This window comes from Babylonia areolata, chromosome 16, assembly GCF_041734735.1.
Source record: "Babylonia areolata isolate BAREFJ2019XMU chromosome 16, ASM4173473v1, whole genome shotgun sequence".
In the NCBI taxonomy this organism is placed as follows: domain Eukaryota; kingdom Metazoa; phylum Mollusca; class Gastropoda; order Neogastropoda; family Buccinidae; genus Babylonia; species Babylonia areolata.
The window spans coordinates 1,707,501-1,726,894 of NC_134891.1; the positions used below are offsets into that span (position 1 = coordinate 1,707,501).

The 19,394-nt window shown below is 44.9% G+C and overlaps 1 protein-coding gene across 1 annotated transcript in view; it reads right to left on the reverse strand.

The window, feature by feature from the left end:
- The window catches only part of LOC143291062 (uncharacterized), a 57,441-nt gene extending 39,067 nt beyond the window's left edge, over positions 1 to 18,374 (reverse strand). Inside the window, exons 1-3 of the mRNA XM_076600652.1 lie at positions 18,214 to 18,374; positions 13,548 to 13,811; positions 10,049 to 10,205 (exon numbers count right to left, since the gene is read on the reverse strand). Coding sequence (XP_076456767.1) covers positions 10,049 to 10,205; positions 13,548 to 13,748 — 358 coding nt within the window. The 5' untranslated portion in view covers positions 13,749 to 13,811; positions 18,214 to 18,374. The remainder of the gene's footprint in view (positions 1 to 10,048; positions 10,206 to 13,547; positions 13,812 to 18,213) is intronic.
- Between the last annotated feature and the right edge of the window lie 1,020 nt (positions 18,375 to 19,394).

Below are 19,394 nucleotides of genomic sequence, written 5' to 3' on the forward strand. Positions count from 1 at the left end.
TTCATGCATGCTGGGTATCTTCGTGTCTCCATAACCCACCGAACACTGACATAGGTTACAGGATCTTTAACGTGCGTATTTGATCTTCTGCGTGCGCATACACACGAAGGGGGTTCCAGGCACTAGCAGGTCTGCACATATGTTGACCTGGGAGATCGGAAAAATCTCCACCCATTTCCCACCAGGCGCCGTTACCGTGATTCGAACCCGGGACCCTCATATTGAAAGTCCAACGCTTTAACCACTGGGCTATTGCGCCAACCATACAAATGCTAAACCGCGTCAAGACAAAACTGTCACATTTACAAGAAAAAGACACAAGGACAAACCCGCAAAACACAGTTCATGACACAGTATCCCAACCATTTAGCTCCTTATGGCAAATAAGACTAGGCCATGCTGAGGACGCCAGCCATTCCGCTTAATTCATCATCCCCAGATTACAACCAAAAAAAAAATCGTAAAACAAAAGGAAAAACATATTTCAAAGCCAAACAAAAAATACATAAAAAGGCCATATAGGTAAATAACGCTGCAGAATGGGCAGCTAGTGTCCATCCTAGTGTTTACATCTCACTACCTAATCACCAGAGCAAAACAGCACAGATAGTACATCATAGACTGCGGAAAAGAGAAAAAAAGTGTCAAGGCTTGCTTGAAAAAAAAAAAAGAAAAGAAAGGGGGATGGACTGGGAAGGCAGAAAAAGGAGACAACAGTGAAGAAAGTAGAAAGGCAGAAACAAACAGAGTGATAGAAAAGAGGAAATTTCTACCACAGAATTTCCAGAAGGCGGGGATGCCATTTATACTGAAAGACCCCCGGCATCCCCACAGGGTGCCCGTAGACATGGGAGTTTACCATGTCTTGTATGATAACAATGACAACATTGTTTGGGTTCTTTTTCCATGGAATGTTGGCCAGTGATTTCTTTAAATGCTATACGGCTTTAAAACAAACTTAATGTGCCAGTGATTTCTTTAAATGCTACAGGGTTTTAAAACAAACTTAAAGTGCCAGTGATTTCTTTAAATGCTATAGGGCTTTAAAACAAACTTAAAGTGCCAGTGATTTCTTTAAATGCTACAGGGCTTTAAAACAAACTTAAAGTGCCAGTGATTTCTTTAAATGCTACAGGGCTCTAAGACAAACTTAAAGTGCCAGTGATTTCTTTAAATGCTATAGGGCTTTAAAACAAACTTAAAGTGTGAGTGATTTCTTTAACTGCTATAGGGCTTTAAAACAAACTTAAAGTGCCAGTGATTTCTTTAAATGCTATAGGGCTTTAAAACAAACTTAAAGTGCCAGTGATTTCTTTAAATGCTATAGGGCTTTAAAACAAACTTAAAGTGCCAGTGATTTCTTTAAATGCTACAGGGCTTCAAAACAAAGTTAAAGGTAGGCACCACTGTCCACAATATTCCCCTCAAGACGGAATGAGCAGTGTTCTCAACAAGGTGTGGACGTTCAAACCGCCAGTCACACATCGGGGAAGAAATGTGGATACAACCGAAAGGCAATCTCAATATGAGGGTCCCGGGTTCGAATCTCGGTAAAGGCGCCTGGTGGGTTAATGATGGGAGATTTTTTCCGATCTCCCAGGTCAACATGATATGTGCAGACCTGCTTGTGCCTGAACCCCCTTCGTGTGAAAACGCAAGCAGAAGTTCAAATATGCACGTTAAAGATCCTGTAATCCATGTCACTGTTTGGTGGGTTATGGAAACAATATATCCTGCCTTGCGCACCCCCGAAAACGGAGTATGGCTGCCTACATGGCGGGGGAAAAAAACGGTCATGTACGTAAAAGCCCTGTCGTGTACGTACGAGTGAACGTGGGGGGTGCAGCCAACGAACGAAGGATAAGATGTATGTATACAAGAAGCTCACGTAACAGATGATGACGTGACAACTTGTGGGGAACGAATGGGGAGGGGAAATACATTAGATGGTGTTAGTTTTCACACCCCACATCCCCACCCGCCCCCCCCCCCACCACCCGCCCCCCACCACCCCCCGCCCCCCGAAAACAGTACGACTGTCTTCATGGCGGGATCAAGACGGTCTTACACGTAAAAGCACTCTCGTGTATACAAGTGAACGTGGGAGATGCAGCTCATGAAAAAACAACAAAAAAATCAGGGGCACTTAATATAGAAATAAAAATGAAGACAGGAGATATATATATATATATATATATATATATATAATATATATATATATATATATATATATATATCATTTCCATTTAGAGGACATCGTAACTGTAGCTGTAATGGTGTATGTCCCATAGATACAAACTACACTTTTATGATGAACCAGTAATCTTTTTCCACGACTACCCGGACACAAATATACTCACTTGAACCTTCTCGTGGACAATGAATACGATACTGTTTTAGGTCACCCTGACAAAGGGGGTTTTTTCCCCTTGCTTTTTTTCCGATCAGTGAATAAAGATACATGAAGGGCACTTAAAAAAAAAGAAAGAAAGAAAGAGAGAAAAAGAAAGAGTCATACAACGTGCTCCGTGATCTTACAACCAGCACTGAAGCTTATAAATAGATTTTTTTTTTAAACATGAACCCCCCACCCCCACCCCACCCCCCGACCCCCAGCATTGTGAGGACTACGGAGTGAAGAAGGGTGGGGGGTAGGGTGTTGGGTGTGTGGGGGAGGGGGGTGTAGTGGAGGGGAGGGGGGTGAAACGACAGTTCGGGGACTGGGAGGAGGAGGGGGGATGGGAGGGGAATGGAGAGGAGTGGTGGGGTGGGCGGGGGGCGAACAGGTTGAGGGGAAGTTTGTAGGAAAAAAAAAGTGACATCTGTGTAAAGCTTGCAAGTCGTTCACACACACACACACACACACACACACACACACACACACACACACACACACACACATATATATATATATATATATATATATATATATATATATATATAATATAATATATAATTATATAGTTTTTTTAATCGAAGCAGAAACCATCGAGTTAATTGATGTTACACGCACGCACGTGCGCACGCGCGCACGCACACACACACACACACACACACACACACACACACACACACACACACACACACACACACACACATTCTAAAACAAAAACAAACAAAAACACAATGTCTGAACTGCAAGATTTGCCAAACTTGTAACCCGCCAAACAAGCAGTGAATTCCACTGTTTCCTGAAAGAAACAAAAGAATTTTATTATCAAAACTTAAAGCGTTTGTCTCTGCTATTCACATCTCTTTCCAATGAAAACGGGTACATTGATACGGAATCCTTTTTTTTTTTTTCTTTCTTTCTTTCTTTTCTTTCTGTTGTAATGAAAAATGAGTGTTGACGTGCATCTGCCCGATGCTTGTGCGGGACGTTTTTCTTTTCTTTTCATTTTTTTTTTTTTTCAACTTTCTGAGATCTCTTTTCGTTTATATGGTACGTGTTAACTCTCTCCATACGAACGGCGAAAGAGGCGACGTTAACAGCGTTTCACCCCAACTACCATCATGAAAATAGTGCAAGCGGAAGGCTCTTACACTGACGAGGTGAATGTTGACAAAGAATACCACATTTCTGACGATGGAAGCTAAAGGTTGGGTCATTGAGACACCCACTGGACATCCGAGGGGTCTGTGTAGAGGAGGAGAGAGGACTGGCCGTACTGAGTGAGTTAATGACCTAGATGTGTGATTATTTCTATGGCCCCAGTGGGGGTACAAGAAAAACTGCTTGCCTTGCCTTGCCTTGCGTTGACACAAGCAAGCCCGATTTCTACGGGTCCGTGACCACCATGCCAGGTGACCAATCAGCGGACAGCGCCAGCCACACGTCACTGACAGAGGCCTGGTCAAACGTGACCAGTCATAACGTACCACCATGCCAGGTGACCAATCAGCGGACAGCGCCAGCCACACGTCACTGACAGAGGCCTGGTCAAACGTGACCAGTCATAACGTACTGGAGCGCGAACAGGAAGCTGAATTAGATGGTGACGGGCGCAATAGCCGAGTGGTTAAAGCGTTGGACTGTCAATCTGAGGGTCCCGGGTTCGAATCACGGTGACGGCGCCTGGTGGGTAAAGGGTGGAGTTTTTCCCGATCTCCCAGGTCAACATAATGTGCAGACCTGCTAGTTCCTGAACCCCCTTCGTGTGTATATGCAAGCAGAAGATCAAATACGCACGTTAAAGATCCTGTAATCCATGTCAGCGTTCGGTGGGTTATGGAAACAGGAACATACCCAGCATGCACACCCGCGAAAACGGAGTATGGCTGCCTACATGGCGGGGCACTGTTTTCCTGTAATAACTGTAGTAAATAAACAATTGAAAGGGCGTCCGCTTTCATATGCTCCTGCCTGCACGAGAACCTGCTATCTTCTACTATTCCTCATTCCACTCCAACCATACCCTTATCCCCTGTCCTACTTATCCCTATCTCCGCTCCACTCCAACCCTACCCTTACCCCGAGTCCATCACACACGTAAAAGCCCACTCGTGTGCATACGAGTGAACGCAGAAGAAGAAGAAGAGGGATTAGATGGTGAAAGCGCATTGTGCTGGGCTTATTGTTACTGTCCGCTGAATCCTGTCATGACCCAAGACAACGCAGCGCTGAGGAGGAGGAGGAGGAGGAGGAGGAGGAGCAAGGGTGGCGGAATGGTTCCAGACGCTCATCGGGCCAATACAGAGTCCGTGCGGGTCTGGGTTTGAATCCAACTCAGCGTCCAGTCATTCGGATGAGACGATAATAAAAGCCGAGGTCCCGTGTACAACACTGAGAAAGAACCCACGGCAACGAGAATGTTGTCATCTGAAGAAGAAATCCACTCTGATAGGTACAAGATCAAGTGCCAATAGATTAAGTGTGAATTGATCAAGTGTGAATTGATCAGGCATGAATAGATCACGTGTGAGAAAGATCAAGTGTGAATTGATCAAGTATGAACAGATCAAGTATGAACTGATCAAGTATGAAGAGATAAAAGTATGAAATGATCAAGACAGAACAGATCAAGTGTCGCTGTGAAAAGAAGTGTCTTCTGCCAGAGTGGTGCAGACGGTACAATTGTCCACAACGTCGTTCTGTCCCTCGGGACAACATTTTGTGTACACCTGACACGACCTGGACCTTAGTATCTGCACAGGCATGCAAAGCCGCGCAGGCATGCAAAGAACACGCCAAAATCTATATCAGACTGGTGAATACTGGGAGTTTTCTGACGACAAATCCCAACAGAGTTATACGTTGATCCCGAAAACGAGGTATGGATGCATAAACACACTCGCACATGCTCTACAAGACATGCGTAAAAAAAACCTAAGTCGCGCAAACTACCGTAGTTGTCACGAATGTGGGTGAAAATGTTCGATACTATATACTACGTAATTACACAAAGCCGTTGTCTGGTGTACACAGAGAGAGAGAGAGAGTGTGTGTGTGTGTGTGTGTGTGTGTAGAGAGAGAGAGAGACAGAGAGACACAGAGAGAGAGGGGGGAGAGAGAGAGGGGGGGGAGAGAGAGAGAGAGAGAGATGGATGAATTTGAATAAATTTTTATTTCTGACGGTAATAGAGTAAGCAAACACTGCTCGTTTTCATCCAGCCCTCTAAAGGGGAAAATGTATATATAAAAAAAAGATAAATAAATAAAAATTTTAAAAAAGGTGTGAAGAAAAACCACAAGGAAGAAACAGACAGACAGACAGACAGAGACAGACAGAAACAGAGACAGACAGACAGAGACAGACAGACAGAAACAGAGACAGACAAACAGAGACAGACAGACAGAAACAGAGACAGACAGACAGAGACAGAAACAGAGACAGACAGACAGAGACAGACAGACAGACAGAGACAGACAGACAGAAACAGAGACAGACAGACAGAGACAGACAGACAGAAACAGAGACAGACAGACAGAGACAGACAGACAGAAACAGAGACAGACAGACAGAGACAGACAGACAGAAACAGAGACAGACAGACAGAAACAGAGACAGAGACAGACAGAAACAGAGACAGACAGACAGAGACAGAAACAGAGACAGACAGACAGAGACAGACACAGAGACAGACAGACAGAGACAGACAGACAGAAACAGAAACAGACAGACAAACAGAGACAGACAGACAGAAACAGAGACAGACAGACAGAAACAGAAACAGAGACAGACAGACAGAGACAGACAGACAGAAACAGACAGACAGACACAGAGACAGACAGAGACAGACAGACAGAAACAGAGACAGACAGAAACAGAGACAGACAGACAGAAACAGAGACAGACAGACAGACAGAAACAGAGACAGACAGACAGAAACAGAGACAGACAGACAGAAACAGAGACAGAAACAGACAGACAGAGACAGACAGACAGAAACAGAGACAGACAGAAACAGAGACAGACAGAAACAGAGACAGACAGACAGAAACAGAGACAGACAGAAACAGAGACAGACAGACAGAAACAGAGACAGACAGACAGAAACAGAGACAGACAGAAACAGAGACAGACAAACAGAGACAGACAGACAGAAACAGAGACAGACAGAGACAGAAACAGAGACAGACAGAGACAGAAACAGAGACAGACAGAGACAGACAAACAGAGACAGACAGAGACAGACAGAGACAGAAACAGAGACAGACAGAGACAGACAGACAGAGACAGACAGACAGAGACAGACAGACAGAAACAGACAGACAGACAGAAACAGAGACAGACAGACAGAAACAGAGACAGAGACAGACAGAAACAGAGACAGACAGAAACAGAGACAGACAGAAACAGAGACAGACAGACAGACAGAGACAGACAGAAACAGAGACAGACAGACAGACACAGAGACAGACAGAGACAGACAGACAGAGACAGACACAAACAGAGATAGACACAAACAGAGACAGACACAAACAGAGACAGACAGAGACAGACACAGAGACAGACAGACAGAAACAGACAGAGACAGAGACAGACAGACAGAGACAGACAGACAGAAACAGAGATAGACAGACAGAAACAGAGACAGACAGACAGAACAGAGACAGACAGACAGAAACAGAGACAGACAGAGACGTATGCCAAACGCCGGTGTCCAGTTCAAAACAGGTCTCTTTCCGTCAATATTTCTAGTCAGCAACGCACACACGTACGCCTGTCGCGGCGGACTCTCCGGAGGAAACCTGGGCATACCGGATGTTGTCAAGAGTCACGAGTGGGTCTGGATGATGCCTCGGAAACTCAAGGACCTGGAGACGGCGATAGAGGAAAAGCGTACCGCCTCGCCACGTCCGCTCAAGCGTCCGTCCGTCCGTCCAACCGTTCCCTGGAGATTCACGACCTGTTTGATTCGGCTCTCAGGGTCAAGATGCCCAGTCGCTGAGTCCGTCTTCTGAATGCGGAACCACAGGCGAACAATTAGAGGAAGGGAGGGAGGGAGAGAGAGAGGGGGGAGCTGGGTGGGGTGGTGGGGGGCGAGAGCCACCAGGAGAAGTGTGCGCGCTGTTATTCCAAACTAAAGGCTGCGCAGAACTCATGCGCTTGTCCTATCCCGAACAGCAACGAAGAGACAGTGTCAGTATCAGCAGCTCAAGGAGGCGTCACTGCGTTCGGTCAAATCCATATACGCTACACCACATCTGCCAAGCAGATGCCTGACCAGCAGCGTAACCCAACGCGCTTAGTCAGGCCTTGAGAAAAATAAAATAAAATAAACAAATAAATAAATAAAATAAATAAAATAAAGTACACACTGATGTGTCAGGTTCAAAGTCGTTGCTGCCTGTGAAGAACATGTTGCATCAAATCCATGCCTTGCCCCGCCGACTCTTGTCATTAACATGCCACGGAACATTAATTATGCTCTCGCTAATTTGTTTTTTTGTCTTGATTACACACTCTGGCACAACGCCCCCCCCCCTCCCAACCCCCCCCTCCCCCCCACCCTCCTCTCTCTCCACTTAGTACTCACGTGGGCCTTTGGGGGAGATATATATATATATATATATTGGCGGTCCCCACTGCTAACCAGCTACTTCTGGCATGCATTGGAAACGTTTTCAAGGAAGGTATGAAAATCGCGCCGCAAGCCTACAAGTCTGACCGAGTTGTCACAATTCACACTGAATTTCAAAAACGTATATGTAAAAAAAAACAAAAAAACTTTGTGGCAGTGTTATCCCGACACGATTCTAACACAGGGGGGGATCACCACGTGAGACTGGAGGAGCACTCACGGTGTTGGTGTGTGCACGAGATCACGTAACAGTGGGTCAGTGACTGCACTGTGTGTCACATTGTGGTGATGATAACATTCTATTGCCCGTTCAACGTGTTAATACTCCCCACCCCACCCCTCCCCTCGCCCCCAGTCTATTGCCCGTTCAACGTGTTAATCCTCCCCCCCCCCCAGCCCCCCCCCCATCTCCCCCCTCCCCCCCCCCCCCCCCCACACACACACACACAACACACAAACACACACACACACCTCTTCTCTGCTCTGTTTTTGTTTTTTTTCTTCTTTTTTTTCTTTTTTTTATTTATTTACTTTTTTTTTTAGTTAGTTATTTTATTATATCATTATTATTATTCATCTTTTTTTTTCTCGAGGCCTGACTAAGCGCGGTGGGTTACGCTGCTGGTCAGGCCATCTGCTTGGCAGATGTGGTGTAGCGTATATGGATTTGACCGAAGGCAGTGACGCCTACTTGAGCTTCTGATACCGACACTGACACTGATTCTCTTCCTGAACACCACTTGACCTGGTGACCTAGTGGACACGCCACGTGCTGGAGATCTTCACATCTGGGTGTCCTGTTGATACGGCCTGCAGGGCAGGTGCTTTGTCACGTTGTTTAGACAGGCCATACACAGCAGCTGTTTCAGTTTTCATATCTTGCACTGTTCTTTTTTGGGGGGGGGTTTCAACTTCCCCCCGCCCCCTCTCTCTCTCTCTCTCCCTCTCTCTCACTCTCTCACTCACACACACACACACACACACACACACACACACGTACGCACACACACACTTTTGATATATGTGGTATGAGCAAGTGTTTAAGTCAATAAACCATCTCTCTCTCTCTCTCTCTCTCTCTCTCTCTCTCTCTCTCTCTATCTCACGCACACATGCACACTATCACACACACACACGCACACACACACACACACACACTTTTGATACAGTTGGTATGAGCAAGTGCTTAAGTCAATAAACCATTTCTCTCTCTCTCTCTCACTCTCTCTCTCTCTCTCTCTCTCTCTCACACACACACACACACACACACACACACACACACACCGATCAGTTGTCTATACAGGCTATCTGCGTGGCGGTATTTCCACTTTGAACCTCAGTTGATATCAGTCCCACCTCAACAAGGCCACTGCCACACACCTTCAGCAATAGCAAGACAACCCAGATTGGATCACACCGTCCCACACAACCACTGTCGTCACAGGCCTGTACAAATCTCTTCTGCTTCCGTCCTGATGTTGGTGCATGGATCTTAACGACACGATCTCGTCAAGGTATACACACACACACACACACACACACACACACACACACACACACACACACACATACTGATCCTGATGTGAGAATAATAATAATAATAATGATGGACATTTGTTGGGCGCTCAAAGCGCTTTACAATAAACATCAAACACACACACACACACATACATACATGCGCGCGCAATAACTCACAAAAGAAAAAGAAAGAATGATTTAGCGCACAATAATATAAAACAGATTCAGAGACTACGCGTATTACACACACACACACACATACACACACACACACAAACACACACACAGCACACGCACAGCATACATACACACACACACACACACACACACACACACACACACACACACACAAACACACACAGCACACGCACAGCATACATACACACACACACACACACACACACAGAACACACACACACACACACACACACAGAACACACACACACACACACAACACACACACACACACAGCGCACACACACACACACACACACAGTAGACCCACCTCCAGAGCCATCGCTGGAACCAGCGCCAGGCCCCGCCCCAGGCCCCCCACCCTGTCCGTCACCCCGCACGCGCCCCGTGGAGCTGACGGTCATCCAATCAGCTGTCAGCGTCACGAAACTGGACCCGTTCGTTGTGGCCAATAGCGTTCCGTTGATCTGCACGAACAGGAACCGGTTTCCATTGTGCACCAATCGTATCACGTTGTCGGTGGTTTTTTGGGGTGGTTTTTGTTGTGTTTTTTGTTTTTGTTTTTTAATTTTATTTTATTATTTTTGACTCACTTGTGTAAATAAAGTGAGTCTATGTTTTAACCCGGTGTTCGGTTGTCTGTGTGTGTGTGTGTGTGTGTGTGTAAGGCTTTAACATTGACATTTTCTCTGCAAATACTTTGTCAATTGACACCAAATTAGGCATAAAAATAGGAGTTCTTTCCAGTCATCTTGTTTAAAACAATACTGCACCTCTGGGATAGGCACAAAAAATAAAATATGAAGCCTAATCATATGCAAACTGCATTGACTGTTATATTTATATTTTTTGTATTCTCTAAACTTGGCACTTTGATCTGATATTCTGACAACAACAAGAGCAGTCATTATCATTTTTTGTTCAAACAGGAACTTCTTTTGCTAAGCATGGAAGTTTTATTTATTTTGCAAACGTTTTGGTGCAGATAGTAAAAAAGGGAAATTACTCTGTAATTAATGCTAGGGGACTTAATTTGCTTTAAACTGATCTTTCTCATCTTAAACATTACATTTTGAAATTATACTCAATACATAAAAAGCTTGTGTGTTTTACTCTCAGTGTACAGGGCTTTTTTTTTTCTTTTTCTTTTTTTAAACGCGAAGCTTTATAATAAATACAGAACACATTTTAACGATTAGATTTTTTTTTTTTTTAAGTGTATCACAAGTGAGTCTTGAAGGCCTTGCCTCTCTTGTCTTATTGATTTTTGTTAGCAGATGAACTTTTCCTGGTGCAACCAGTTGGAGAAAGCCGTCGAAAACAAAAGAACTATGTTTGACTATCGTACGACATGTCATCTTAATAGTACACACGTTGAGCTGGTGGCTTCGACTGGATCGTTGACAATTACTCATACCTGCCCTATGACCGTTCTTCGCTGCGCAAAATTTGCTTCACGTGAAGAACTGTTCTCGCTACACTAATTCCATAGACCTTGGGGCGTTCTTGGCGCTAAATGCTAAGCAAACTTAGCGCCGCCGAGATCGCTTTGACAACCCAACCTCTGTGTCACCGCCGCTAACACATTATCACCTCTATTTTTATCATTACTTTTTTTTTTAATGACTCTATTCTATTTCCCCTCAAGGCCTGACTAAGCGCGTTGGGTTACGCTGCTGGTCAGGCATCTGCTTGGCAGATGTGGTGTTGCGTATATGGATTTGTCCCAACGCAGTGACGCCTCTTTGAGTTACTGCACTGTACTGCATTAAACTGAACTGAACTGTTCTGAACTGGAGTGTACTGTCCTGAACTGAAGTGCACTGCACTGAACTAAATTGAACTGCACTGAACTGCAATGCACCATACTGAACTGTGTAATGTAATGCACTGAACTGAACTCCAAGTTCACTGCATTAAATTGAACTAAACTGAACTGCACTGAAATGCACTAAACTAAACTTGGGAACTGCACTAACTAAATTGAGCTGCACTTAACTGCACAGTCTTGAACTACACCGCAATCCACTGAACTAAACTGCACTGTCTTGAACTACACTGCAATCCACTGAACTAAACTGCACTGTCTTGAACTACACTGCAATCCACTGAACTAAACTGCACTGTCTTGAACTACACTGCAATCCACTGAACTAAACTGCACTGTCTTGAACTACACTGCAATCCACTGAACTAAACTGCACTGTCTTGAACTACACTGCAATCCACTGAACTAAACTACACTGTCTTGAACTACACTGCAATCCACTGAACTAAACTACACTGTCTTGAACTACACTGCAATCCACTGAACTAAACTGCACTGTCTTGAACTACACTGCAATCCACTGAACTAAACTACACTGTCTTGAACTACACTGCAATCCACTGAACTAAACTACACTGTCTTGAACTACACTGCAATCCACTGAACTAAACTGCACTGTCTTGAACTACACTGCATCCACTGAACTAAACTGCACTGTCTTGAACTACACTGCAATCCACTGAACTAAACTGCACTGTCTTGAACTACACTGCAATCCACTGAACTAAACTACACTGTCTTGAACTACACTGCAATCCACTGAACTAAACTGCACTGTCTTGAACTACACTGCATCCACTGAACTAAACTGCACTGTCTTGAACTACACTGCAATCCACTGAACTAAACTGCACTGTCTTGAACTACACTGCAATCCACTGAACTAAACTGCACTGTCTTGAACTACACTGCAATCCACTGAACTAAACTGCACTGTCTTGAACTACACTGCAATCCACTGAACTAAACTGCACTGTCTTGAACTACACTGCAATCCACTGAACTAAACTGCACTGTCTTGAACTACACTGCAATCCACTGAACTAAACTGCACTGTCTTGAACTACACCGCAATCCGCTGAACTAAACTGCACTGAAGTACAGCATTACACTGCACTGAACTGAACTGAACTGCACTGAATTACATTGCACTGAACTGAACTGAACATAACTGCACTGCAATGTACTGAACTGAACTGAACTTAACTGCAATGTGCTGAACTAAACTGCAATGTGCTGAACTAAACTGCACTGCAATGTACTGAACTGCACCGCAATGTACTGAACTGTAATGAACTAAACTGCACTGAACTGCAATGTACTGAACTGCATTGCACTGCAATGTACTGAACTGAACTGCAATGTACTGAACTAAACAGAACTGCAACGTAATGTACTGAACTCCAGTGTACTGAACTGCACAGAACTGCAATGTACTGAACTGCACTGCACAGAACTTCACTGCAATATACTGAACTGCACAGAACTTCACTGCAATATACTGAACTGCACAGAACTTCACTGCAATATACTGAACTGCACAGAACTGCAATGTACTGAACTGAACTGCACAGAACTTCACTGCAATATACTGAACTGCACAGAACTTCACTGCAATATACTGAACTGCACAGAACTTCACTGCAATATACCGCACTGCACAGAACTTCACTGCAATATACTGCACTGCACAGAACTTCACTGCAATATACTGAACTGCACAGAACTTCACTGCAATATACTGAACTGAACTGCACAGAACTTCACTGCAATATACTGAACTGCACAGAACTTCACTGCAATATACTGAACTGCACAGAACTTCACTGCAATATACTGCACTGCACAGAACTTCACTGCAGTATACTGCACTGCACAGAACTTCACTGCAATATACTGCACTGCACAGAACTTCACTGCAATATACTGAACTGCACAGAACTTCACTGCAATATACTGCACTGCACAGAACCGCACTGACCTCAATGGAGCTGTAGGTGTAGGTGCCGGCGTTCATCAGGCACTGGGCACCTTGAGGCACCTCGAGACGCGACGCCGTCCTGAAGGCCGTGTCACAGTCCTGCTGACCCAGCACCCCCACGCTGCCGCCAAGCACCCACAGCACCAGGGGAACGACTGCTGGGAGAAAGGGCCAACGCCCCGTGGCACCAGACGTCGCCATGGTGACGTGCTGCCTGTGTCCTTGACCTCAGTGCCCGGTCACCGACCATGCACTGGGCATCGTCTGTGGGAAGACAAGACAAGGCACGTGGTGATGGGTTGTGGTTCGGGCAAATCCATAGTCTATAAAACATTCGCTGCACCGCATCTGTCAGACAGATGCCTGACTTGCAGCATAACCCAACGCGCTTAGTCAGGCCGCTGACCCAATTAAACATGTCAATCTGTGTGTGTGTGTGTGTGTGTGTGTGTGTGTGTGTGTGTGTCCATGTCTCTTATGGGCCGCCGACGCCAATTAAACATCTCTCTCTCTCTCTCTCTCTCTCTGTCTCAATGTCTTTCATGGGCCGCTGACCCAATTAAACATACCCTCTTTTCGTCAGAACTGCAGTGACATGTATTGGTTCATAGGAAACAGGCTGCTGATAAACAATCAGAACACATGCTATATTCACAGAATTGGGAAAAGTTAATTGTCTAAAATAGTTTGAATGAACACTGTCTGAATTGTAACGAAATTACTTTTTTTTTTCTTTTTTTTTTTAAAGACAAACTTATTTCGTGTTATTTCGGAACTCGAACAAAATGAAAAAATACAGCTGGCATTATTAGTTTGAATATACATTAGGCACAGAAAAAGATTTATCATGATCACAACAAAAAATTCCGCGATACTTTTTGCACGATTTCAACCTGGGGTGTGTGGACTGCTGAGCCATAAAGTATGCGGTGTGTGGCTGAGTATTAAGCAAAGAGTGATTTCCGCACCAATATATCGTAAATAACAAAAACGTATTGAATGAGACTGTACACATGGGCAGCAAGATAGCTGGTGCAAGATAAGAAACAGTAAATCAGTTGCGCAAACGACGAATGTGACACAAAGCCGCGAGACCTTTCAGTGATTGGAGCCATACGTTTTATGTGATGGTGTCGGGGTAAGGGTTGGGTTGGAGTGGAGTGGAGATAGGGATAGGTAGGATAAGGGATAAGGGTGTAGGAATGGAATGAGGGATTAGAGTATTAGAAGATAGCAGGTTCCCGTACAGGCAGAAGCATTTGAAAGTGGACGCCCTTTCAATGGTTTATTCACTACAGTTATTACAGGAAAACAGTGCAGCGATACGTAGCGAGATGTCGCTGCTGTGGGACACAGCAAGAGAGAAAGAGAGCAGGCTCTGGCCACGGGCTGGCTCAGGTGTGAAGTGACCACTCATTACCCGCTCTGCCAATTTATACAGGTTAAGCGAACTACAAAGACAATCACGTGTGCTGCAAACCAGATCGGCACTAATCTGGCCAAACCTGACAACAACTGTGTTCAGTAATAAATTTCTAAATGATTCCTGAACCGATTTACGTCGGATAAGTTGCAAAAGAAAGAGCTCAACGCCTACTTTCTAATGAGTATAAAATGAAGTGTTGATTATTTACGCTGAATTTATAATCTTAACTGAAGTCACATGAACAGGGTCCGTTTTAACGAGCTCGTCGCTGAAAATTACAAACTGCGTTAAATCAGTTTAACGTATGCACACATAAATAGAATAGGCTTAAAGATGGAATTGCGACGATTTTGCCAGTATATAATACTTGTAGTTTACTGATCTGATAAAAGAGGTATAAATTAATTACGGTGAAGCAGAAACACAAGTTTCCGCTCAGCCAATGACGTGCCGTGACACTGGTCGAACAGCCAGTGTGTGGCGAGAAGGGCTGAATGACGTAAGCTTAGCATCAGCTGAAATCTTTAGACTGCGAACGATGGGACGCCTCCTTGAGAAACAAAGTGCCTTCTAGCCACTGTCCGGCAATGTCCACATTTCTTCCCCCGAATTTGTCCGCTGATAAGACGGGGGAAAAAAACAACTTGCAAACTGGTTAATTGTGATATATACTGTACATTTTCCCCCTTCACTTTAGTAATAACATTGTAATAAATTATACACTCTACATTTCTTCCCTTCCACTCGTCGACTCTCAATTCTTGACGTGTCTTGACATGTAGTAGAGTGTACATTACAGTCTTACCAGAACAAATTTACGATTTTCCGTCGGAGGACCAAAACTGTATGGAAAGAACACACAGGGGGACAACTGTCAGCGCGGATATCTCGTGCATTGCCTACCCTCCCCCCCCCTAACTCCGCATATATATATATATGTATGTATCTCCAAACTAATTTCATCGCTTCCTGGAATCAGATTATTAAAGAGATAGACAGATAGATAGATAGATAGATATTAATGCAAACAAAACGATTGTCATCAGTTCCACTAAAAAAATCTCAGTGAAGTCTGAAAAAATAACATACTTCAGCATCTTCCTCAAAGAGTGATCAGTTTCAGTAGCTCGAGGAGGCGTCACCGCGTTCGGACAAATCCATATACGCTACACCACATCTGCCAAGCAGATGCCTGACCAGCAGCGTAACCCAACGCGCTTAGTCAGGCCTTGAGAACAAATGAAATGAAATGAATAAAATAAAATAAAAATAAAATAATAAAATAAAATAAAATAGCAAAACAAGACAAAAATAAATAAATAAAATAAAAAGAAATGAGAGTGAAAGGTGGAAATCTGTCGGCCCTTCAATGACAGACGTGGGTGCCGACACTTCGTGTGGTCACCATACTAGAATCTTGACGTGTGTATTTCTCCAACAACTCTGCCAATTTCCTCCCTTTAAAATGGACGTCCCCCTTTATAATTTTACACATTCTGAACAACAAACAGAACGATTTCCATCCACCAAGGACAACTTTCTCCCCCCCAGCATGTACTCACGTGAAGCAACACGGCAAAGCAACTGACCTAACTTGGCAGGAAGTGCTGTCATCACAGAATTCATGCACGTGCAAAACGCGCACGTACTTTCCCCATTCTCTGACGCATGCGCACACACATACACACACAGCGCGAAACTTACAAGCATGATGTACGTTCTTTTCCGTGTCATATCATGTGAACAGACACCCCAAATACCCAGTGTCGCAAAGCTAAACCAATGCCAGGAACTTTGGGGAGGAAAAAAGGACCCCGCCCCCCCCTTTCCCCCCCTCCACACACACACACTAAACAGCCCCAAACAAACAAACCACCATAACACTCGGACAAACGAGACAACGTTGAAGTTGCAATTGAGCAGGGTACATCTGGAGAGAGACAGAGACAGACAGGGACACAGAGAGAGAGAGAGAGAGTCAGACACATGTACACACAGAGGGGAGAGTCAGAGGGGGGTGGGGGGGGGCGAGAGAGGGACAGAGAGAGAGAGAGAGAAGCAGAGACAGAGGCAGACAGAGAGACACAGACAGAGACAGAGAGAGAGACAGTGACACAGAGATAGAGAGAGGGAACGAGAAACACACACACACACACAAATGGAGAGAGGAACGAGAGAGAGAGAGATTGAGAGGAACGAGAGAGAGACAGACAGACAGACAGAGAGGAACAAGAGAGAGACAGAGACAGAGAGGAACGAGAGAGACAGGCAGAGAGAGAACAATTCACTTATATTCTGTTTTAATCCGGTCCACAGCGGAAAACCGGGGTTAATGCAAAACTTTCCAAATATTTTAAAACGCTACTACCAGTACAACAACAACAACAACAACAACACCTCCTCCTCCTCCTCCTCCTCCCCCCCTACCACTACCACCACCACCACTACTACTACTACTACTCGGTAGGAAGAAAAACCAACAAAACGCAAAAAGAAACCCAAACTAACAAACCAACCAACCCACAAGGAAACACAGCTGACACGCTGCTGACAAGCCAGCCGGCGTTAACACGTGGAGGGGCTTACATGCAGGACAAAGAGGGGGGGGGGGGGGCCGGGGGCGGGGGGGGGGGGGAGTTAGAGGTATCAGTGTAACCTGCCAAATGCTCCTCCACCCGTAATGCTATCCTGACAAAAACAACTTTGCACCCGACATAAAAGCCTGCCACCCCCTTCCCAATCTCACTGACTTAAAAAAAACAAAAAAACAACGCTACAAAACTCACCCACTTATTTACTGTTTATATGACTGACCTATACTACCCGGACAACCTGTTTAACGGGTACGACTGCCGATAACACACACCTGACGACAAATAAACAGGCGGTCTGTCCTGAAATTGTAACATGGTTCGCCAAAAAATAACCACCCAGCACTTTCTCTTTTTGGATCTCATCCAGTCATTGGAACGCCCGTGGACATACATGTGTCACATGCAACGCAAAACTAAATACTAAACAAGTAAATAAAACATAATAAAAGTAAATAAGATAAATAGGTAAATGAATGAATGAACGAATAAAGGAAGAATGAAGGGAAAAAAATAAAGAAAAATAAACAACAACAAAAAACATGCACAGATGTAAGTGAAACGTGAATCTCAAACAAGTGAATACAAAACAGCCAGAGGTGGGGACACACACACACACACACACACACACACACACACACACACTTACCTGTTAAATTCTCTTCTTAACGTAGCGTCGAACTGATTCTAAAAAAATAAATAAAATAAAAAAAACAGCCCGTTGCTTTGTGAGTGATTTTTCTGTGCGTTTCACCATCAACAATACAACATGCGCAATATTTCTCTTCGACCTCTCTCAGCGAAATGCGTTTTGTCATCTGAACGGCACCAGTTATGACTTGACTCTGTGCTAAACTCCGCCCCCTGAACTGTCAGTGTGAACGTTGATTCGTCCCTGTCTGACTGTCTGTCTGTCTGACTGTCTGTCTGTCTATCTGTCTCCAATTGTTTGTCGCGATTTGCTTCGAGTGCTGTTCCGGTTCATGTCGTGTGTGTGTGTGTGTGTGTGTGTGTGTGTGTGTGTGTGTGTGTGTGTGTGTGTGTGTGTGTGTGTGTGTGTGTGTGTGTGTGTTTCTCTTTCGTTTGTGTGTGTGTGTGTGTGTGTGTGTGTGTGTGTGTGTGTGTGTGTGTTTTCTCTTTCGTGTGTGTGTGTGTGTTTCTCTTTCGTTTGTGTGTGTGTGTGTGTGTGTGTGTGTGTGTGTGTGTGTGTGTGTGTGTGTGTGTATGTGTGTGTGTGTGGTGTCTCTCTCTCTCTTTCTCTCTCTCTCTCGCTCTCTCTCTCTCTCGTGTGTGTGTGTGTGTGTGTGTGTGTGTGTGTGTGTGATGTGTGTGCGCGTCTCTCTCTCTCTCTCGCTCTCTCTCTCTCTCTCTCTCTCTCTCTCTCTCTCTCTCGTGTGTGTGTGTGTGTGTGTGTGTGTGTGTGTGTGTGTGTGTGTCTCGTGTATGTGTGTGTGTGTGTCTTGTGTGTGTGTGTGTGTCTCGTGTGTGTGTGTGTGTGTGTGTGTGTGTGTGTGTGTGTGTGTGTGCGTGTGTGTGTGCGTGCGCGCGCGCGTTCAGTAAACGTGTGGAGGAAGGGGGCAGAATGGTGAAGACGCTCATCTGTCAAGACAGTGTTGGTGAGGGTGTGATGTGGAACCACTGTCTCGCCCCTTTCTCCAAACTTTGACAGGAAAATCCAGCTGAGCGTCTTCTCACTCGGGCAAGACGACAACCCGAAGTCTGGCGTGCAGCACGCACTTGGCGCACTGTTAAAGAACCCACGGCCTGACAGTGTGGTCAGTCCCAATCAGATATCTGCACAGCAGTTGACGGGCGCAATAGCCCAGTGGT